The sequence below is a fragment of the Paramisgurnus dabryanus genome, chromosome 10 (assembly GCF_030506205.2).
Source record: "Paramisgurnus dabryanus chromosome 10, PD_genome_1.1, whole genome shotgun sequence".
NCBI classification, from domain to species: Eukaryota; Metazoa; Chordata; class Actinopteri; order Cypriniformes; family Cobitidae; genus Paramisgurnus; species Paramisgurnus dabryanus.
In genome coordinates this window covers 23,149,217-23,173,795 of record NC_133346.1, presented here as the reverse complement: position 1 = coordinate 23,173,795, position 24,579 = coordinate 23,149,217, and the positions used below count along the sequence as shown (strand labels likewise).

General features: G+C 36.1%; 1 protein-coding gene across 3 annotated transcripts; it reads left to right on the top strand.

Annotated features, from left to right (window-relative positions):
* Nucleotides 1-158: 158 nt before the first annotated feature.
* Nucleotides 159-24,529, top strand: pip5k1ba (phosphatidylinositol-4-phosphate 5-kinase, type I, beta a). 3 transcript variants are annotated; one of them, XM_065290242.1, is made up of 16 exons: nt 159-291; nt 7,763-7,903; nt 8,575-8,701; nt 9,277-9,345; nt 14,919-15,049; nt 15,868-15,985; nt 17,755-17,907; nt 19,072-19,368; nt 19,459-19,655; nt 19,996-20,076; nt 20,174-20,222; nt 20,311-20,395; nt 20,481-20,621; nt 22,498-22,633; nt 22,809-22,914; nt 23,429-24,529. In XM_065290242.1, exons 3-16 carry the CDS (start codon nt 8,678-8,680, stop codon nt 23,429-23,431), a joined length of 1,590 nt encoding a protein of 529 aa, XP_065146314.1. In that variant the 5' UTR covers nt 159-291; nt 7,763-7,903; nt 8,575-8,677; the 3' UTR covers nt 23,432-24,529. The 3 variants fall into 3 exon arrangements, with proteins under 3 accessions (XP_065146314.1, XP_065146317.1, XP_065146316.1); XM_065290245.1 differs by lacking the exon at nt 8,575-8,701; XM_065290244.2 differs by lacking the exons at nt 159-291; nt 7,763-7,903 and having other exon boundaries at nt 7,916-8,701.
* The last annotated feature ends 50 nt before the right edge of the window (nt 24,530-24,579 follow it).

Sequence of the window (24,579 nt, the reverse complement as noted above, 5' to 3'; positions counted from 1 at the left end):
CTGCTACTTTTAATTTTAAAAATGTTTAATACGTGGACATTATAATGCACAATTATACTGTATGCGATTGATATATAAACGTGTGAGTAAATATGTTCTATCTAAAACGTGGCAGGCGAGTAAGTAGGACCTGTAACAGCTGACTGTCCTGTTGAATAATCTACATGTGCGCGTGCGTGAGAAGAGTGACAGCGAAGCTCGACGCGCTCACAAGTGACAGACAAACAGACTGTGGCTGTATGAAGTATATTTATTCCTAAAAAACGTCTTTTTGAGGAAGCAACGGTGACGGTATGTTTTATATCTATCATTTTCATTTACACAGCTATACGTTTTGTTTAATGCAACTGTTATTATAACATTCAAATGTTGTCACGCTCACGGCGATTTAACTTAATGACATTTGCAAGAAGGAAAAACTAGTTAAAAGGAAATCGACTTGTTGCTTTATATTTCTTTTTGTATTAATGTTTGTTTGTTTATGGTAGCCTACTCATTAAGATTTTTGTTCTGGATATCATAATGCGTGGATCCTCTTAATGTACCGTCAAAACCTAATGACTAAACTGGGCTGCCCTTTGTTCTGTATGAAAAGTCGCTTATAATAAGTCGAGGGAAATTTACTTCCTCAAAACATTTAAGGCTTGCATGCTATCCCAGTATATTTTTGCATATTATGCATCAAACATATGGAAATTGAAAGTGCCGTTGTTGTGCTGGTTGGTCAACCTGGTTTTCCACACAGGTTTTATCCGATGGCCACATCAAGAGGACAGTACTTGTAGCCGATATGATGAGTTGTCGACCAGCAGAGCAGATAATAGCTAACACATAGCTAGAAATAGTCAGCCACTTTGTTAGGTAAATCTGTTTATATGTTCCAACCAATCACGTGGCAGCAACTCAAAAAAAATAGGCATTAAACTAAATGCATTAATAAGTTTATAATAAAAATCAAAGCTAAAAATAAAGAGCATAACGTTCCCTTGATAAAATCTAGAATTTAGTTAAATTCAATGTCAAAAATTATTATCTTAATATCTTTGTAACATGATAACAAATATGTGTTATAGCTAAGTAATAAATACAATATTATTTGATACAGGTCCTTGCTCCTCTTTATCCATTAAGGCGTTATTGGCCTAAAAAGGTTAAAGAACCTCTGCAATAGGCATGTAGACAATCTCAGTTAAAGTCTTTGTTGCAATTTACTGTTTGAATCATCCTGCATAATGTAAAGAACATTATGTGTAAATATGAAATATAGTTTGAAATCAATGTGAAATCAGTGTTTGAAATCAAATTTGATGCTCTAAATCTTATAATTACATTATGAAACTTTAGCCTGGATTCAAAGTATGCAATTTCATCACAGACAGGGTCACAAATATCCAGTGAGTTGTAGTTTTGTGAGTGGTAATGTCTTGTTGATGGCAGAGGTCAGGACAATGGTGAGACTTGTTCAAGCTGATATAAAGATGACAGTAACTCAAATAAGAAGTGCATCAACCATCTTTGTCAAACCTTGAAACACAACACCAGGTGCTTCTCCTGCTAACTAAGAACAGGAAATTGAGGCTACGGTGGGCACAGGCTGCACTATGTTTGTCGCATTGCACAGTTAGGCACAGAGAATATGAGTGAGGTGGAGCAGTTTACCTTATCAACTCAAAAAAAGTCAAAATATTATTCATTAATTTGACCGTGTAGAAAATATTACATTTTATTGGGGCTGCACAATATTACGTACCTATAGTCACATAATTTTGTGAGTGTTTCCCTGACACTGACACTTTTTTCCGCCTTTTTGCATGAACATGTCAAGTATTTCTGTTTATGTGTCACTGTCACGTATTTGTTACAACTCAACTATTTTGTCCTATTTTCTTACCATTGTCGCTTCGGTTTAGGTTTAGATTTACATAAAATGATATCTTTACCCAAACCCAACTCTAACCCTAATGCTAGGGCTGTGCAAAAAATCGCCTGCGATTCTCATGCGTGTTTCTTCAGTAATGCCGGTTCGGTGATTAGTATTAAATCAGCTGCTTTCAGATGGAGCGGCATTTATTACACAGACCCATAGTTCACAGAGAAGCTAGGCAAAATCGCATAGATTATCGGAGTCAATTTTCCTCTATTTTGAACCCGATTTTGCCTAACTTCTCTGTGAACTACGGCTCTGTATAGTAAATGGCGCTCCATCTGAAAGCAGCTGATGGCGATTTAATACTAATCACCGAACCGGCTTTACTGATGAAACACGCATGAGAATCGCAGCCGATTTTTTGCACAGCAGTTTAAAAATCATAAAATATAAAAAATAAATTATGAAAAAAGTTATAAACCAATACTTCAAGTGACATACTAATGCAAACACCAAATCTTACCCTAAACCGAAGCGTCAATGGTTTGAAAATAGGAAAAAGCAATTGAGTAACCAATCCGTGAGAATGCCACGGAAAAGAAAGTCCGTGGCAAGGCCATGGAAAATGCGGAGATCCTTGAGAATGCCATGGAAAAATTAGCAAAAAATTCAGTGACTTTCCCACGGAACTTTGTGTGATCATGTTGGTGACAGTGACACGTAAACAGAAATACGTGACATGTTCACGCAAAAAGGCAGAAAAGCGCGTCAGTGTCACGGAAAACACTAACAAAATGACATGACTATAGATACAATGATACAGGGTTGGAATACAGTATACTAGGGCTGTGTATCGCCAACAGTTTCCCGATACAATACGTATCCCGATACAAGGCCACGGTATGATGCATCATGATTCAAGATAATTTGAAATTACATTTTTTTTCTACATTTATTAACATTATTATTTATAATATCTGTTTATTGAGAGAGAGAGAGAGAGAGAGAGAGAGAGAGAGAGAGAGGGAGAGAGAGTACGCGGCGCGCAAGTTGTGCAGAGACGGACACGGAAAGTATAGGCTACCCCGCTACCTTTCACTCTACGTACTCCGCGAGTCACAAGCATCCTTTACATATGAATCACATATCAACAGTGATTTGTCATGCTACTTTCAAAAGTGCATCTGAATCGATACGGAATGTGCTGTATCGATGCTGTGCATCATCAGGCGTTCATGGCGATGTATAGTCGTATTGGTATTTTGAACACAGCACTACAGTATACCAAAATGATAGTAATATCGCAGAAGTGCATATGGAAAATGCTTACGGCAATAAAAGTTTTAGCAAAAAAACTGGTAAACAATTGTTAGTGCTTGTGCATGTTTCTGTTATGTATGGTAAATGATCAATGATCAAATGTAAACCATATGTATATATGTAATTTTCCGTTTTTAAAGTTATTTTAGTAAAGTTAAACATGAAGCATTATCCTTTTGCATATTGTATATATCACATGCATGTATTACATTGTATGCATTTGCATGTATGCGTTAAACAATATTGCTACACAAATTCAGTGTAGAGGTTTGATTACTGGGCTTTAGGTATGGAATAAATTACAAACAGAATTTAGACAGAAGTCACAGCAACACTTCCAATGTAAACTTCTGCTTCCATTCAGTATGTATCCTGTTTGGGTATTATATGTGTTGGCTATTATGCTCCATGGTTTATAGGTCCACAGTGTTTACAGAGGTGATCTGAGTGGATCATGTGACTAGATTCACGTCATGTATCATTTATGATCTGTTCACTCCACACCAAATGCAAACAGTTGCTCACGCCTCTCCACACTGATAAAGACCTATTGTTTCACATCAGGCCGCGTGTGAGGGTCAATGGTGACGTGATAGTTTTAAAAAAAGTTGATGTATATTTTGATGGATTTGACAAATTTTGATGTTGTTGTCCTGTGATTTGGTTTTTAAATATCCTTATTTTTGGCAAACCTTTTGATCCCTGTCTAAAAACGGGATTAGACTTTTAAGATTCAGTCACCATAGAGAACATCCCGGTTTTACGTAAGTTATTATGTTGTGTTTGGTCTCATTCATGTTCTGGAACTTGTCCATAGATTTTCGGATTTGCTATTTTAAATATGTCCATAACAAATGAACTGGTATCAGTTGTGCAATCGCTGGGTCATGAGAGCTGGAATAAAGGGTCATGAAAGCTAAACAAAGTCTTGGACCATGAGATGCGCCAGAAGTTACTTGTTGTTAATGCCCTTATTTATCTTAGATTTCAGTGTTTTGCTGAACATGAGTGCATCGGAGCCCATGTTGTGTAAAGCAACAGAACTTTAATTAGACTAATCCTGTGGTTGATACTCATTATAAAACAAATGAAATGACCTTACAGCAAGCTTGTGACCTCTACTTAAGGGAATAGCTTTCTAAGATATTATTTTCCTAGCTTTTTAATGTTGAGTTGAATGGTGGTAAGATGTTTTGAAGCCCCAAAACGCTAAAGTGACTCCAGTGGATTAATATATGAAGAGCTAAGATGCAAAACCCTCTAAGTGTGTCTGACAGGCTCTTAATGGATTCTGCCAACAAAGCTATATTTCTGAATGGGCTGAGGCCAGGATTAACCGGAATTGAAGCGAAAGTATTTGATGTACGTATGTGCCGGGAGCATTCTGGTAATATCATTACTTCATTTTTGACGGAGTTGGCATTTAGCGGCTTTTGCATCTGTTATTCTCACATGTCCTCTGAAGCAAAACATGTTGTTTGTGAAAGAATATAAAGAAGGGATAGAGAAAAATATATCACACAGAAACACATCTGGTAATCACAATCATAACTATGGGTGCTCCAGAAGGGGAACAAAAAGTCAGAAATTGTAAGTGGATCCAAAATCCACATTCAGGCACTTACATAGTTCCAAGGGTTAAAAGCCTTTTTATAAGACATGGCTACATATTAAACAACAATACCAATGAGTTTCAGCCCTGACGAAGGCCAGTTTGGGCTGAAATCCATTGGTGTGGTGTTTAATATGTAGCCCTGTCATATAATAAAGTTTTTTTACTCTTTGAACTATGTGTATGCCAGTGGTGGCTGTTGACTTCTTGTTTTGAAGCGCATGATGCGAAGTTTGTCACAACATGTAGCTTGTCATGTGTGTGGTTCGTTATTTTAAAATATGTGTTCTGCCCTTTGAGAGATCGTGTGTGCATCACATGTCATGCCAAAATAAGTGCCTGCTGCCTTGAACTTGAAAAGAGACGCTCTCGTTTGCCAGATACTCGCATAATCTCATGCGTAATCAAAGTTTACTGTTAAGGGAGTGTCTTGTGTGTATTTTGGGAACGTGAGCGTTTTTTTTTTTTTATAAATGGTTTGACGCGTGTGCAGCAGGCACTTATTTTGACAAAACACGTGATGCACACAGGAACTCTCCACACGCAGGACACATATTTTGGAAAAGGGAACCACACACATGACAATCCGAACACTTATTTTGAATTAGCGCATCCTCGGAAGAGCAGTCACGAGCCGCCACTGGTGTATAGATGTGGATTTTCTTGCTTTACATCAGGATCCACTTACCATTTTTTACCTAAGGGATAGTTTACCTAAAAAAGAAAATTCTGTCATTATTTACATACCTTCAAGTTGTTTCAAAGCTGGATAAATGTCCTTGTTCTGCTGAACACAAAGGAATATATTTTGAGCAATGTTTCTAACTAAACAGTTTTGGAGCACCATTGACTTTCATAGTGTTTTTTCCTATGAAAGTCAGTGGTGCTTCCGCTTCCTGCTTGATAGCAAATATCCTCCTTTGTGTTTATACAGGTTTAAAACAACTTTTTGGGTGAACTATCCAACATGGGCCTTCTGAGGGTAATCCGCACAGTTTTGCTGTAGAAATATCCACATTTAAAACTTTATAAATGAAAATAACTCGCTTCCGGTAATGCCACCATCTTAGTCGCGTCCACATTCAAGATGAGAGCTTTACGCAGCTTACGGAGGTTTCTCTGCTGCTGCTCTGTGCCCCCGCCCTCCGAATTTGTCATACGTCACTAAGAAAAGTGCGTACACTACTCTGAAACTCCTCAGAAGGCCTTTGTTTATCAACCTGGAGCCGTTTTGGATTTATTTTGTGATGGATGGGTGCACATTTTTTGGACTTGAAGGACGTGGACCTCGTCACTTCACATTTAATTAACTGAAAGATCTAAAACATTTTCTAAAATATCTGAAAATGTGTTTGTCTGAAAAACAATGGACATATAAATCTCGGACAGCTTGGGGTTGAGTAAATCATGGGTTTAATATCATTTTTGGCCGAACTATCCCTTTAAGAGCCATTGAAATTTGACGCCATCAACATGCCATATTTAAACACATGATATATGGCTTGCTAAAAAAATCTCAGAATATAATCATTTTCTCTCACAAACATAGTTCTTTCTTCAGAAGACCCACTGGACTCATTTCAATTACTTGGTTGATGTACAGTGTGTCATTTTTGGAGCTTCACTATATCAGTGGTTCTCAAACTTTTTCAGCGTGCGGCCCCCCTTGTGTACGGCACATTTCTTTGCAACCCAGCCAAAGAAAATTTATGACAAAATCAGTTCTAAGACTTTAAATTTTAATTAAACAAAAAATATTAAATCATACAAAGTAGTGCTGTTGATTAGTAGCCTTATTTTTTTAGGGTGTAATTACACATATTCATGATAAATTGATGTATTTTATAGGGCTGTGACGATTAATTGTGCAAATGCGCGTTTTCTCAATGAATGAATTTAAATGAATTACCGTGAAATGCCGCCACATCTAAAAGCCAGAGGGCGGTCTTGTGTAGAAACAGCATTTGTGCCACAGAAGAAGTAGCATTACGAACGCTATTCCAGGAAATGTCTAAAGGGATATTTATATCGCTGTTCTTCAGATTGTTTCTGGTATTTTCATGATAATAAAAATATTTTGAATGATTGTGTTTGACGAGTGTTGCTTTTTTAAATTCACATTATAAACGACTCAAACTCATAGTGATTTTAGTACTGATCACAGAACCGTAGTACACGCACAAGCTGTGCATGAAACACAGAATCAGAGCCTTGCGATTCAGAATCGATTTTAGGCAGGTCTTTTTAATGGGGAACGCGATGTATCGTCACAGCCCTGGTATTTTATAAAACTGGGGCCCCCCGGTACATCTCGCGGTCCCCCAGCCCCCAGTTTGAGAACCACTGCACTATATAATTCAATGGCAATTGGAATTGCATGAGAAAAATTATGGAATAATAATTTATTATATAACTTTATTTATATACTGTGAAAATCAGCATGCAAATTAAATGATGATTATGATATTAGATTTTTCTTTTTGTGTTGCTTGCATAGGAAAAACTCACCGTGCTAATGTTAATGTGTTCTGGTTTTGTGTTCCCAAAGCTTTTGTGTATTTGTTGTACAAATCTGGTTTCGATTTGAGATTTAAGTTAATTGGTTCCCAGTTTGTCATAAAAACAGTTTTTATAATGTTGAGAACTTTGGCCTGTATAACTGATCACCTGCAGTGCTAAAATAGATATTTGTGTCCAATCAAATAAGAAAAGCATTGAAAACAATAGTGTCTTAGGCAATATCCTTCTTAACTCCGTGCCCTATTACGTACTCGCTGCGATTGTTTGTTTGTTTTGTGGGAAGGGACGTGCAGAACAGACCTTCTTAGGAGAGATTTCATAATTAATCCTTCTTCTGTGGGTTTGGAGCCAGACAATGCAAAGAAGAACTAAAAGCATCTATTGTTTAGTAACAGTTACTGCTGCTAACATACGTGCAACTTATTTTTCATTTGTATTTCAAGGTATAACTGTATCACAAATATGCGGCGAAATATGGGGTCCTGACTTTGACGTCAGTGAAGAAGTTTCATCAATTAATGCCAGGATTGCAAGGACAAGAAAATTGCAAAGACTAATCACAACCCGAAAATTACACTCTCAAGGTCTGTATGCACCTTCAACGTCTGCGATTCAAGTTTTTAAATAGCTTTGTTTGAAGTCGATCTTGTGCTTTGTTAAATGTTCAATTTAAGTTTTGCTTTATCAATAGCAGTTGTAATACACTGCAATGTTGACACCACAGAAAAATTATCCATACAGTTATAGACATTGCCATGAACTTCTGTTATTATCAGAAACACACAGCTTGTTTTTTTTTTTTAAACAAACCTAAATTCATTCTTACTTTTGGTACTGTGACTTTATTTAAAAAAATATTTTTTATCGTTTTCTAAGCAGATAAATCTCAGGTTTTGAACTTTTGCTAAGAACTGGAATTTAACTTTAAACAGCCCTTTAAACGTTGAAATACAGGACACAAACACGATTGTTCGGTCGCCATGTGATCAGTGGAAGGAACATCATGTTGCTGTGTCGCCCAGTGTATTTGAATATCTGTTCCTTAACATTCAGTGGTTTGTGGGCTTGTATTTGGTAGCTTCAGTAACAGTCAAACTATACTGAGAGCATATGTTAAAATAGCCTGGTTTGTGTGTGTATTTATAGCTTGTCTGTTGGCTTTCTCCTCCCACTCATAAACATGTTCTTTCCATCTTTGTTTACTTTCACTATCACACCGTTTCCTTTGGCTGTGCATGCCGTCTTCTACTTTCAGTATTAATCACTCACGGACCCCCGACACCTACAAGTGTTCATTTTATTCCTCCCGTACTAAACGTCTGGAGACGTTTTAGCTGGATATGCATTGGCTTTAACTAATGAACAAGAGAGCGGTTTACAAGGTAAGGAAGACACTACTAGTAGGAATACATTGAATACATCAAAAACTTTTTTTCTTTGATAATGGTTTAAAAAAAAATTGTTGCATTGTTTTTATGGCAGGTAAACCATTACCTTTTCTTCACAACAAAGAAAAAAGTGAACTGGATACATTCACCCTAACAAATAGCTTTGCATGTTACATTATTTAAAGAAAGCATTTCCCTTCTTTGTTTGTTAATATGATCCTGTCAAATACAGAACTACAAACTTCTCTGAATTGTGTGTGATTTTACTGTACGTGGTGCAACATAAAGGTATTTTACTCTGTAATGTTTAAATTGTGTCGGGAGGAAGCGCTCACATTTCTACTGAGCAGCTTTATGGTTGCATTTCTTGCATCAGCAGCTTTGAAGTACCCAGAACAGGAACATTACACTTCTTCATTTCCTGTTTGATGATGCACCATGCACGCATCAACAAATGAAGCCATTTGCTATTAAACACATTCGCTTAAATAGTACTTTTAATGGTTAAATTGGTTATTTTTGGAGCTGGTACAAAAAGTAAAATTTTGCATATTTTATTTAAATACTAGATGAATTCAACATCAAGTGACACCGGAGGTGGAAGACCTCAAAAAACTGCCGGCAAAGACCACAAAAAGGTATGTGAATTATAAAACAAAGTTTTATATGTTGAGAATTGTGTCTCTATCACAGTATATAAATGAATATTTTGTTAATTTCTAATTTGATTTCTAAATTGCCAGATACAATAAAGTACAGTAAATAAGTTTAGCTATGATTGAACTCTTTGTGAACAAGTACAGTTGTGTTAGATGTTGGAGACACGTGGTGAAGTTCTCATTTATAACTCTGAGACTTAAAAGAAATGCAACTGGGAACTCCAATATTAACTATATTTCAATTAAATTCAATTTAATTTATATATCACGCTTTTCACAATTATTTAATTGCTTCAAAGCAGCTTACATTAATAAAAGCAGGAGAAAACACAGACAATCGGTGGACAACAAAAGTAGCAGAGTACACCGGCTAAGATTAAACTGTACTAGCAAGCATTGTAAAAATGTAATGTATAAAAGAGTCTTCTAAGTTAAGCAAATGTCAGCTGACCCCCTAAAGGTTGAAAAAACTCCTAGAAGAAAAAACCCTCAACTTTTTTAGGGAAATAAAGAGAAAGCCAGACATAGCTGATTCTATAGAGGATATACTTTATATTAGATACTTTATTTATAACATTTTATGGGAAAAAAACATTTGTTTATATATATTACAAGTAATATATAAAATATATAGGCCTATATAAAAAGTATATATAAAATACAAGTAAAAAAAATGGGAAGCATTCGATGGTAGCTAGGCTGACAAAGGCGGTGCATCACGTTGAATGAGACTCAAACATATATATTTTTTAAATATATGTATTCAATTAGTGAGAAATAAATAACAAAAACAAGATAAAACCTGTTTTCAGATTTGCCTGCTTAACTGTTTCTAGGTCTTGGGCCGCTTATAGATTATTTCTGCTGAGCACAACATGTTTTTCTGTGCGACAGGCACAATGTAGCATTTGTACCATGAGCTCTTGGGATTAGGTGGGATTTGATTTCTCCACATCCCACTCTGATTTGTCATTTCACTCTAAAGTGCTGTTTTCCTTCTCGCTGTTACATAATGATGACCGTACTACAATCATGTGCCATGTGCCTATCATAAACAGGCTAACAACATTAGCATATCTATCACAGTGTATGTTTAACTACAGTTTACAGTAAACTTTTCAGTACACTTAGATATAGTGTAGTCACATACTATAGTTTTCAGCTGTTTACATTTTTATATGAAAGACGCATTTAACAACTTAAAATGCATTACTCATTTTACCAGTGTTTGCATGCAATCCAACCCACATCCTTTTTGCGATGATAACGCAATGCTCTACCATAGAGCTACAGGGACCTGACAAAAATTATTTTTGTTAGGGTTTTTTAGGGTTTTATGTTTTTTATACAGAATTGTATAAGTTCAAACTCATCTTTGAGCATAATAATAGCACATGTAAACGTTTTATCATAATTCTTTATACTTTAAAACAGCTTGAATGTAACTCTACACCCTTGCTTCATTTAGTATGCATGGATCTGAATTAGTCCCCTTCTCCACTCAACCGCACAGCTCGGACCATAGATATGAATATGTAAATTAGTCCCCACTTCCACTCTTTTGCACCACCTTGGATTATATATAGATATAGATATAGATAGATAGATAGATAGATAGATAGATAGATAGATAGATAGATAGATAGATAGATAGATAGATAGATAGATAGATAGATAGATAGATAGATAGATAGATAGATAGATACATTTGGCAGTTGTAGCATACGTGAACTGCGCGTTTGAATCACTAATCTTTAACACTGATGTTAGCAAGTTACAGCACTCACCCTGCATGTGTTACCAGCACAGAAGCAGAGCTGAAACAGATGTGCTGCAATTGAGTCTATGAAGTATCCAAACATAATATCTATAACTCTACAACTACTGATCCACGCATTCAACGGTGTTGATATGATTGATTATATGTTTGGAAACCAATGCGATTTTAAACCGTGGGAATGAGATTATTTCCCAATTTTTAATGGAGAAAATACTCAGCAATTGTGTTGAATGATGAATTTCCACAAGGCCCTTAAAATGTTAAATAAACCACATAGACATATAAACAAAAATAAAAACCTTATTTTCGCAATAGTGGGACTTACAGGCCAAATACTGGCACGAACAGGCCAACAGGAATAATCCTTATTTTTAGAGTCCTGCTTTGCATTACATTCAGGGCCGCCTTAACCTAATGTGAGGCCCTGGGGCTGAGAGGTTTTGGAGGCCCCCCATCACCTCAATTTATAGTCTCATTTAAAAAAAAAGTGTAATATCTAATCTACATCACATAATGCATTAGTTTCTTTCAATACATACAACAGTGAGTTTTCCCTCTTTGACCAAAAAAACACCATTATATTGTTATTAACATATCACTGAGCCCACTTGAGCATAAACACAAGACACTTTATTTAACAACCACACACAGCAACTTGTGGTGAAAATAAAACCAAAATGTATGAGAGTATATGTTTATATATCTTTATGTTTATTATAGTTTTTGGAATATACAAATTTGCAGAAAATTGCCATTCACTAACTAAATGCTCACCACAGTTTTAAAAATATAAGGAGTTAAAGTTAGTTTTAAAGTGAAAATGCATTAATGTTAACAAAAGAAAAGTCTTATAGACAGAATCTTGTTTTTTAATCAGATATTTATTTTGTAGGCTATTGAAGATATAGTATGCATTGTATTTAGTATTTATGCATACTACGCATGTAAAACGAACACGTATGAATAATTATGCACAAAACAGACAGGGAACCTACCTGTATATAAGATCTTTAGATAAGGAGATTATAAATATGAATGGTGCGATCAGGGTATGATCATTTGAGATGGTCTTGTTGCGCTTTGACTTGCACATTTTCCTTTGCGTCTTCTTTCTAAACCAACAGATGTGTGTACTGTGAGCTTACATTGCGTCAAACTACATCGCTCCAGCTGCGCACGCGTCACTGATATAAACGCGAGTAAACTTCAACTTTATAACAAAGAACAGCATTAATATGTGCGGGAACTCCTTTCTTTATTTAACGGCACAGTATCTTGCACACAGTTGGAGACACTCCTGCATGCCAGAGACTCAGCTGTACGAGCACAGAGAGAGCGAGCGCGCGCGCGAAAGAGAGAGAGAGAGACCTGCACCTCAGTGCTTATTATGAAATTTCAGAAATTACTCTTTAATTTGTTGGTGGATTATTTCCCGTTTCTCTGTCACACTCAGTCTAACATGCAGGAATGCCAAGTTGACAATGCGCACTTAAATACATTACGCGGAATAGAAACATTTGTTACGTCTGATATTTTATTTCACGGTAAGTTACCACGGACCAATCAGCAGCCATGTAACGTGCAGTTAGAGTGATTGACAGATAACCTGACGAGTTACAAAACAATATGAACGTGAACTTGGGAGGCCCCTGGGCTTCAGCCCAGGTAAGCCCGTGCATAAAGGCGGCCTTGATTACATTCATGTGAGTTTATTTTCAATCCTGAATAATAATTTAATCAATAGCCTCTTTCACACAGTAATTTCCGTAAACTACCATGAAAATACCAGAGTGATTTTACCAGTACTTACACAAATGTGCTGTTCACACAAGCAACAACAATCTGTCTTTTTACCAGATATCATTCACACATCACCAAAATACAGGTACACTCCGTCAGAAAGCAGAAGTTTCCTCTCAATCGACGTGCGGCAAAGCCACAGTTGTATTTTGTAAACAATAGTGGGATATGATTTCAAATTCGTGGTTGGTTGTTTTCACTTCTGTGGTAAATACATGCAGTTGCTCTTGACGAAACAACATTGTATTAGATGACTTCAAACTGAGTCATAACCTGCATCTAAAACAACAATGATTTTCCAGAATCTGTGTGTGCATTTACACAAGCCCTGTACAGTTCAGATCCCATAAAGACATATGACGTGCATTGTATGTGCAATCGTGCATTTGGTGGATTTTATCCGAAAGCTTCTTATAGTTGATAATTATTTGCGATTTCCTTCTCGAGAAACCACACATGTGCATTTTTGTTTATAATATGATCATAAAGGAGCGCATGATGTGCTGTTATATTAAGCTGGCAATCAATCACAGTTTTAGCACTGATAGTGAGAGCTACCTGATCTTTGCTTCATTCCAGTTTGCAGACATTTTTCATCATGAACTGGGGCACAAGATCTCGGGACCTATGCATAGGCAGTCCTGATGGGCCCCCATGCCCCACCCCCATAATATATTCCAGACTTTTCAAGGGCCCTCCCTTCCATTGGGGCCCTGGTAATCAGTACTGGTTTTACCCCCAGTCTGACGCCGCTGGTCATGAATATTATTCTGCATTTAAAACAGGATGCGTACCGTAAATGTTACGGCAATGCTATTAGGTCCTCTTTGCAGGACCAGGAACAATAGTGGGATGCGTTTACATTCACACGGAAGGCACACTGACCATTTTCTGGAATCAACTTGCCATGTGATTGGGGTTTAAGGGACTAGTGTGACATAAGGAGTTGTTTTCAAGATTTTTGTGAATATAATGGAGATGATGATGATGATAAGGATAACCAACTGTTATTAGCTTAAAAAATAAAAAGCTTTAATTATGCATCAGTGACTTAGATTAACTTTACACTGTATAAAATTTCTGTAGAAACTACAGTATGACTGGCAACTAGCTGCCAGTAACTTACTGTAGATTTTACATTTATGTTATTTACTGGAAACAGTTTGTTCAAAGTTAAATGAACATGAAACATTTTCATTCTTTGTCTTCTACAGTAAGTTACTGGCAACCAGCTGCATAATTACAGCTATTTTTTACATTGATGGTGTAGAACAATACTATGGATGATGCGGGTGGTTGCCATGTCATTGCTACAGTATGTGGTTGATACAAAGCAAGCAATTTTGGCAGCAAAATGTGCGCTGTCAGTAAAAGTCTAATAGACGTCCAACCATAGCCCAAAAGCAGATTATGCGTATATGCTTAAACCATGTAAAAGAAATGAAAGCAATCACCTGTTGACTTTGCTTATATGATGGAATATAGTACACTTCCAACTTATTTAGGCACCAAATTTAAGGTTATTTAGGGTAGAAGTGGGTAACTCATTGCCGGATTATATTGGATCTATAGTTAGCCATCATTTCACTGTCTTGGTTTTTGCTTGCTGGGTAAGGTGTGCAAAGGGTTTTATAGTTGGTTGCTATGTGGTTGTTGTTGTTTAAGGTGGTTGTTAGAATGTTGCTTACAAGCAAAACCAAAATGCTGTCAGCAATATTAGTAGTAATGTTTGCCTAACCAGTATTAAAGATTAAAGATTGAACATTAAACATTGTAAATGCACAATCAAACCACTTAATGTGGCTTAACTTCCTTGTCTTCTACTTCCTTTCAATGTGTATTGGTAGCACTGATGATAATAACCTTTATCTCTGCACAATGACAGATCCTCTTCCTGTATGTGACAATATTCTCTCACCATGATCTGAGGTCTCATCTAAAGTACATTAACTTTGTGTATATTTGGCTTTAGCCCACAGCAGAAGCCTTGAAAGGGGCCATCCAGCTTGGCATTGGATACACAGTTGGCAATTTGACCTCCAAACCAGACAGAGATGTTCTCATGCAAGACTTTTACGTTGTCGAGAGTGTCTTTCTTCCCAGGTACTTAATAGCCATGTGGCATGTTTTGTTCGTGCACACCTGACAGATGTTTATGCAAATGTACATGGTTGCCATGAACTCACTATTCAAACAAAGAGACAATGCCTTTAAAACTAACAGTTATATATCCTGCTACCTTCTGGCAACATTCATCAGTAAATAAAACAAAACTTACGTTTTACTGATGTACTCACTGATAGCTGATTTTGAAATTTCCTCAAATGACTTGCACTGTTGACCCGGGACCACAAAACCAGTCATAAGTCCAAAGGGTATAGCAATAGCCGACAATACATTGTATGGGACAAAAAAATAAATAATTAGTATATAAAGTAAAGATTATGTTTCATGGAGATATTTTGTACATTTCCTACCCTTATTATATCAAAAATGTCGTTTGGGTTGCCAAGTACTTTATTTGGACTTTAACTTTAAAGGCGATTTTCCTCAATATTTAATTTTTTTGCACCCTCAGATTCCAGATTTTCCAAATATTGTCCTATCTTAACAAACCATACACCAATGGAAAGCTTATTCATTCAGCTTTTAGATGTTTTTGCATATATTTCAATAAAAAAAAAATACCCTTAGGACTGGTTTTGTGGTCACATTTATAGTATAATTAGTTCAAATACAATTTAAAGTTAGCAACACAGTGCTCAAATAAACATAAAATACACAGCTTAAACAGATATTAGGTAAACAGTGAATGTTTAATTTATATGGAATTGTCTGGATATTATTAAGTAAAAAAATCATTTAAAATATGCACGTCTACAGCATTGCAGATTTTGAATATTGTTTGTTTTGTCTTTCAGTGAAGGAAGTAATCTCACCCCAGCTCACCACTACCCTGACTTTCGCTTTAAAACATATGCCCCTCTGGCTTTTCGCTATTTTCGGGAGCTCTTTGGGATTAAGCCAGATGATTACCTGGTAAAGGATTTTTTTAAACAGGAAACGAACAGTGACATAATGATACATTCATGTCAGATGACTACATATCCTGTTCAGTAGAACCATAATTGTTGAGCTATTCTAAGGAAAACATTTGTTACGCTGGACCACAAAACCAGTCCTAAGGGTCAATTTTTTTATCTACATAATCTAAAAGCTGAATAAATAAGCTTTGATAGGATAGGACAATATTTGTCAGAGATACAACTATTTAAAAATCTGTATTCTAAAGGTGCAAAAAAAGAATCACAATACTGAGATAATCGCCTTTAACTCATTCCCTGCCAGCCTTTTTAAAAAAAAGTCGTCTGCCAACATTTTTTGTGATTTTCACAATAGTTTTACAAAATACCTTCCAGGAAAAAATTCTTCTTTAGATATATAAACATACAATATATTTAAAATGAAAGAACAGACCCTCTGCTTTTAAACAAACAAACAAACAAATAAACAAACAAAACAGAAAAAGTTTCATCCTATCTTCATTTGTTCTCTTTTTATAACCTCTCAAATACGGGTAGCTTTCTTCAAAAATACCAAATTTTGAGCATAAAGCTGAAATAATTGCATTTTTGTGGGGACTTTTGTGGACTTTTGTGAATAGAAATTTGATAAATTTGGTAAGGGCCCCACCTAGTTGATAATAACGGAATTATAGATTACCGTAAAAACTCGCCAGGGAAGCATCATTGGTAGGGAATAGTTTTCTCTTAATTGATTACTCGTTAATGGCAGGGAAAGAGTCAAAGTTGTCTAAATGAAGTTCTTAACGACACATATTACTAATGACAAATAAAGTTTTTATATTTATGGTAGGACATTTATTAAAAATCATTTATTAAAAATCTTCATGCAACATGATATTTACTTAATATCCTAATGATTTTTGACATAAAAATCTATAATTTTCACTAATACAATGTATTGCTACAAATATACCTAAGCAAATTATGGTTTTGTGGTCCAGATTAACATTTTATCAGAAAAGGTTAGTCTTACAAGAAATCATATTTCATATAATGTTATTCAAACATTAGGACCGAAGTGCCAGGGATAAAACTGGGTCATAGTCACTGGGAAACTACCATCATAGGGCAATGTTCCCCTTACTATTCAAATTAGGGGTCAACAAGTGATCTTGCAATGGCAGATTCTTAAACTAAAGCATCAGTTGTTATTTATTGTTAATACACATCTATAAAAACCTGGATTACATATTCAATAAAATTTTTCTATTCTATTTATATAGCACTTTTTTACAATTGGTAATTGTTTCAAAGCAGCTTTACATTACAAGAGGGTGCTAAGTTAAGCCAATGTTGGCTGACTCCCTGGGGTTGAAAACCCCCCTAGGAGAGAAACCTCCCGACTTTATTTTAGCCTGGGAGGAACAAAAAGAGTGTATATCATCCACATAGCAGTGAAAACTTATGTTTCCTGATTATGTCTCCTAGAGGTAACATATATAAAGAGAACAGGATAGGACCTAAAACTGATCCCTGCGGTACGCCGTATTTAACCGGGCAGTGATATGACTCCTCCTCATTTACATATCACCAGATCTTACCGAATTTACATGGGACTTTCCGTGGGATTTCCACAAACCATATCTGTTTTTGCATGTGATACTCATGAACACATGAACGTCAACATTGAAGTTTCCTAAGAATGACCAAAGTGTGTGTTTGTAAATTGTGTCAGTTTTGTGTAAGATCTAATGTTATTTTGTATTTCTTTTGGATCTTCAGTACTCTATCTGCAAGGAGCCTCTGATTGAATTGTCAAACCCTGGAGCGAGCAGTTCTTGGTTTTACTTAACCAGTGATGATGAGTTCATCATAAAGACAGTGCAGCATAAAGAAGCTGAATTTCTACAGAAGTTACTTCCTGGTTACTACATGGTAAGATGCATCATCACTACACAATATCATATTACAGCGATTACTGTGTTTTCCAGTGAATTACAGTTGCTTTGAGAACCTTACAGGCACCAATAATGAAAAACATATATACCCCACCAATGCTATCTTGTGTCAATTTGTACGTATTTTATAAGGTGGCTTATTCGTATTAATTCGTACCATCACATTTGTACATTTTTGTACAATCTGCTTTACCCCCTGTGACGTTGGGGATAGGGGTGAGGTTTCGTTATTTTTGTACAATTCAATTCGTACGAATAAATACGAAATTAGCCAACTCGTGAAATACGTGAGCTTCTAGTGAGATCAGGCTGACCACACATTTAAAAATTTTACGTCACTTGAGTAAATTTGTTTTGGAATGGTGCAAATCTTGATCAGCTGTATATCGAAGCCTTTAATAAACAAAAGACACTTCTTCCGAATTCACATCACAAATCCTCAACCTAAACTTTCCATTGTTTAACATTTCTAACAAATTATTTATAGAAAACTTACTTTCCTTTTCTATGCTGTTCTCTTCTCCATTAGCTCCATTTCTATTTCTACTGGACAGTATACATATCTTTGTATACTAGGCTTATTGTTGGCCTTTGTCATTTGTAAGTCTCTTTGGATGAAAGTTTCTGCTAAATTGATAAACGTGTATGCTAAATGCCTGAAATTAATTCATTTGGTGCAAAAATATTACTGTAAATCCCATTTGTTGTAGTATTATATTTGAATTCATTCAATGCAATAATAAAATTTTCCTAAAATGTGAAAAAATATTAGCTAAATGGTAGTATAGTATTTTGAACGGTACTCTAATGGTAATATACCAGTATAAATGCCAAGTTCAGTTATGAAACTGTCCTGTGCGGCTGACTAGTTCTCATAAACCTGGAAGTGCAGCCAGTTTATCTTCCCCTCCTATCAATGTGACCTATTTATTTTTATTCCATCCTGGTTCATCCCAATGTAGCTTGCCATGGGATTATTCTTAGCCCCCCTCTTCCCCCAGCACCAACTGCCTAGATCTGCTATGGGGGTTATTCAAATGTCTTTCCAGCTGCATGTATTCCTATCCTCTGTTATGATGTGCATGTTACTTATGAAAAGTTACCTGATACTTGCGTGATATTGATCCACTTTTAATTACAGAATCTAAATCAAAACCCAAGGACACTCCTACCGAAATTTTACGGGCTCTACTGCATCCAAAGCAGCGGTGTCAATATCCGTTTGGTGGTGATGAACAACGTTTTGCCCCGGTCCTTAATAATGCACTACAAGTACGATCTTAAAGGCTCCACTTACAAACGAAGAGCGTCGCGGAAAGAGCGCTCCAAGTCCTCTCCAACCTTCAAGGACCTGGACTTCCAAGAGATGTTTGAAGGTCTTTATTTTGATGCAGACACATACAACGCTCTAATAAAGACACTTCAGAGAGATTGTCGGGTTAGTTGGCTTTGTTGCGTATAGTGCTGCATTGCTTTTTGGTATTAGGAATTCTCTGTGGTTACGATCTATATCCATAATGTTTCACAGGTGCTGGAGAGCTTTAAGATCATGGACTATAGTTTGCTGCTGGGAATCCATGTCCTGGATAAGAGGTTAAGGGGAAGGGGAGGCAGAGGGGACAGTAAACGTCAAGGTGGGCAAAAGGTTCTGTACTCAACCGCCTTGGAGTCAATTCAAGGAGATGGGAAGGCTGCCGAGCCTCTCGCTGACACTGATGATGACACGTGAGTCTTAAAAGGGAGTTTGGTTGCAAGATATAAAAAGTCCAGACAGGAGCTCTGGAAGAGGAAAACATTACAGTATAGACAGACTCATAAAGCACTAGATATTGAAAAAAACAAGGAGAGCTGTTAAAGGTAATTAAGTCTTAATGGGAGGAGATACAACGAAAGGGATAAATAGATTGAAACAAATAAAAAACATGTGCTAGACACAATCAAACCTAAGATAATGGGATCCTGACAGCAAATCTCACAAAAACAAAGTCCAGGCAGCGTCTTTGTTGTTTATGAAATATTTTATGTATATGTTGGATGTGTTTCCAATAAACAATGTTGGTTTCAGGATGGGTGGCATCCCAGCCAAACACAAAGATGAGAAGTTGCTGATCTTTTTAGGAATCATTGACATACTGCAGTCTTACAGGTATAGTTCACATGTCTATCAAAGCATATGAGTACTGAAATATTGCAGTATTGAAAGTTTTAGTATTCAACATTTAAACCATCTATCTCTGAAATAGGTTTATAAAAAAAGTTGAGCACTCTTGGAAGGCTTTGGTACACGACGGCGTACGTATTCTCTGTTTCTTACCAGAAGTTCTTGTGCATTTCCTTTGAATCATCATCATGATTTATGCCTCTTTTCAATTTTCTCTAGGATACAGTATCCGTCCACAGACCTAATTTCTATGCTGACAGATTCCTGAAGTTCATGGGCAGCACAGTATTTAAAAAAATTCATCGTACGTTGACACTTCCTTTTTTAAACGTCTTAATCATTTGAAGTGCGTACTTAATTTTCCTTGCCCTTTTCATTTTTTGTTTTAGCAATCCGTGGTGCCTCTTCTAGAAGGAAGAAAAACTCCATCAAGCCATGTAGATCTGCCTCACAGGAAGTTCTGCCAACCCTAACAGAAGAGAGTTTTCAAGATAGGAGAGCACAAAGTCTCGAAAACCTTGATGACCCAGGTGTTTATTTGAGCACTTTAAATACTTTTCACCTTGTACTGTAAGCTACACAGACAACAGGCAGTGGTTCCCAACTTTTTTACTTACGTACATATATGACAATCTGAGCCCCCCAACATCCATCTTTCCTTCTGATTTTACTGCAGCACGTTGAGATGGAGCGAGCAAAATTGATATAATTATTTTACATAAGAGAATATTTTAATGACCTTATCTTGTAAGCATATGTTGTAAGTAACTCAAAAATACATATTTTTTTATTATTAGTTGAACATTTTATGCATCTTTATTTGAGCTCAAAGCATATCAGATCCTGTGCCCCTCCTGTGAACTCTGCCCCCCCCATAAGGCATAATAGACCCTTTTACTGTTTGTACACAATGATGACGTGGCAGCATATGCATGTGCATTTAGGCAACGGAAGTATGGCAAGAATCAGCAGTGAAGCAACACAGATAGAGAAAGTTATTTTAAAAAGTTGACTTTATCAACTTTTTCAACATAGCTACCAGATCCGTGTACAGACCATAACTAACAGGGGGGCATGTAGCTTCTACGGGGGGGCACACAATAGCAACAATAACTTGCAAAAACAAGACATTAAAACAATAAATACAGTGCAAGCACACACTCATACAACTGGTACAGACTGTCAGCTCATTTCCCGTATAAAGTGCAAAAGACCACAAACTATGCACAAAACTATTTTGAACTGACCGTGGTGTGAGCGCAAGCTGAGCTCCGCTGCGCTCGCGCTTTGCTCGACGCAACAACAAACCACCCTCCTGCGGCGCAAGCCATCGAAATGAATGGGTTTCATAGCGCAGCGCACACCGCGTCCTAAAAGCCGCTTTACCATAATCACGTCGTAATGCTGTTAACGGTCTATAGCCACACTTCACATTTAAGCTTACGTAATTTAAAACAACGCTAACTTACCTTTAAAATAGCTGAAGATGGCGTTTATGAACATTAAACTTTCTTAAAACAGTGTCCTGTAGATTTGAAAATTCGACCTCGATCTCTAATCTCAGAGTTTGAGCCAGTCTGTGTTTGCATGAAGTCAGATGAAGCAGGCGGTGCTGGTTCGTTCTAAATGTTCTAATATCCATATTTTACACGATCCATTAAATGCCGCGAAAAAACACGTTGCTAGTATCAAGTCACAAATATGCTAAAGACGTTAGACGCATGAGACGCGGCAATACATCCAATCAGAGAAACTGGTCTATTTTAATTATAGAAAACATATATCAACTATATTTTCCTCATTTGATTACATTACAAGTCATGAAACATTCAATGTTTCATTTATTTTAATTATTCTTGATATATATTAAATTAATAAAAAACTTTGTAGGGGGGCACAACAACCTTTTTGGGGGGGCACGGCCCGCGAATGCTCCCCCTTGACGCCGGCCCTGTCCGTGTACTATAGTGGAGTGGATAGAAGACGTTAGCAGATGGCCAAAAATATAGTTGCCAGATACATATAGACGTATATAAGTATATTATATTAGTGCAACCAAACGCAACAACCAGACATTTTGATGCTGGGAAACCGTTTTAATAAACTTTCTGAGTTGCTAACACATTAGAACTAATGGGGAATAACACCACTTCTGTTGCCCAAATGTGCGCGCAGGCTATTTAATCACGTGAGCTGTAAAAGGGTCTATAGGCTTGTTAATGACACAATTTTTTCCTAAGATACAGCATTTTGGCAAATTTTTAGGGCATCATTGAATGTATCAATCCTATAATGCTTTGTTACAATTTCATTGAAAAAAGTCATAATTATAAAAACACATAATTTATTAAATAGTGAAATGCTGATGTAGATAAATGTAAACACAAATCTGCTTTTCTTTGACAGATCCAAACTCCTCTCAGACACCTGATGTTGACCTAAAATCCATAAGCATCCAGCCAGCAATTTCCGTGAACAGCATTTCATCAGTTTCCTCTATAGATGATATGAAGGTTGAAACAGAAGCAGATTCCGATAGCAGGTTTTTGTTCAGCTGACACGCTTACTGTACAACTTATATCATAACTATTGTAAATGTATATTTTTTCTTTAAGAACACTTAATTTAACTTTATACAGCTTATGAAAAATATATTTACTAAATTTACCCATGTTAACATAGTATGTATGACTGATGATGGTGATTCTTTTCCTTAGTGAAAATCACCGAACGTCCACCTCAACTTTAGCTTTGGAGGATAGTGCTCTTCCAACTCCAAATTCTCAGGGGAGCACACCTGAATCTGGTTTAGATGTGTACTTGGTCAGTATTTATTCTTATTTTATTGCTAATTTATAGTTTAGTCATTTATAATCTTTTTCTATTTCTTCTCTTTATATGGCCTGCATGAGTAACTACTTCGCATTAATTTATAACACCATATCAACAGACTAATTAAGCACCCTAGAAACCATCTAGCAATAGACCGCCGCAGGGATGACATATTTTTGTAGGCCAACCCCGGAAGTTAGTGGGACACTGGTTCCCTCTCCAAAAAGCCTATTCTTTTTTCCCAAAGACTTTTGGATTATCGCAAAAATAAGCTCTGTGATTAAAAAAGTTAATTTGTTTATTAAATTTGTTTATAAAAAAGATTTGTTTATTTTATATAAACCACCAACAACATTATAGCATTCACACAAAACACAACGGCTGCATCTTAAAGCAGCTGACTTGTTGCCTCTCTGCCCAATTTGGTACTCAATTTCATAGATCAAAAGATGTTACAATCGATAATGAAATGTTTTTAATGGCTCATATTTCTTTGTTTTTGTAGTGATATGTGAAGTTTTTTGAAGTGGACCAGACCACCAGTACATCTACAAGTGGATATACACAACACATTTCATATTATTATCAAAAAATCATTTCAACAGATAATGGCAAATCTTGAAACTCGCTGCCTCGCCAGGCCCTTAGATATTTTGCACAACAGATATTTTGTAGCTGCTAATACACGTAAGATAAAGATCTTATGTCTGAAAAAGTGGCAGTGCAGTTGCCACACTATATATAAGCAGTGCCTCGCAGACTCTGTGCACTTTGTACTTACTTGCAGGCACTTGCAATGTTCGTCATGTAATGTTAGTTAGAATCCTATGTACTGTACCTATCTGATGTGTGCATTGTTGTTATTCTTTATCAACGGTGTGATAAATGATTAAGGGATGTGTGCAGAACAGAAAATGTAATTTATTATTTAATAATCACGAATTATCTTTGAAGCACTTCTAACAATGCATTATTTAAGTGATCGTTTTATTCATTTGTTCGATTATTACAGTACAATGATTAGTGCCAAAAAATGGTAATGGTTGCAAAAATGAACATGAATGAAATTGAGTTTTGATCATGCAATGATGTAATAGGGCCACTGCAATGTTTAATTTGACTTTTTGTAAATAATTACATTGGTTCAAAAGTAACAAACCAGTCAATTTTAAATACTTTTATGAAAACATAATATATTTTGATTAGATACTTATAATACTTATAAATAACTCTGTAGAGTGTATTGCAGTTGCTTTTAAGCTATTAAATGCATATCTTCAAGTTTTTCAGTATTTCTGAGAAGTCAATCTAAGCAATACAGTATACAAAAAAGAATCGAAACATTATTGAATGGATGTCACTATTTTGAAAGGGTGAAATTATTATTACCACTAGTTAAAAATATATGAATGCTTTTACCTCTACCTAATTGTATAAAGCTGTGGGCAGGTAGACATAGTCTCCACTAGGAGGCACTGTATGTTTGATGCTTATTTACATTTTTTATTCAGGCTTGGAGTTTTTACGTTTTTGACAAAATAATGATAGACTGTTAAAGTAATTCATATATACATATGACCATAAATACGTCAATAAATGTATACAATTTATCAGAATTGCTAAGATTTCTACATGATACCATGAAGACATTAAGAT

Excerpts from the sequence above, each read along its gene's own strand:
- pip5k1ba (XM_065290242.1), top strand. The coding sequence starts at position 8,678 with ATGAACAAGAGAGCGGTTTACAAG. Across the intron at positions 15,050-15,867 it reads GAGAGTGTCTTTCTTCCCAG|TGAAGGAAGTAATCTCACCC; the intron begins GTACTTAATAGC and ends TTTGTCTTTCAG. Across the intron at positions 20,622-22,497 it reads CGAAAACCTTGATGACCCAG|ATCCAAACTCCTCTCAGACA; the intron begins GTGTTTATTTGA and ends TTTCTTTGACAG.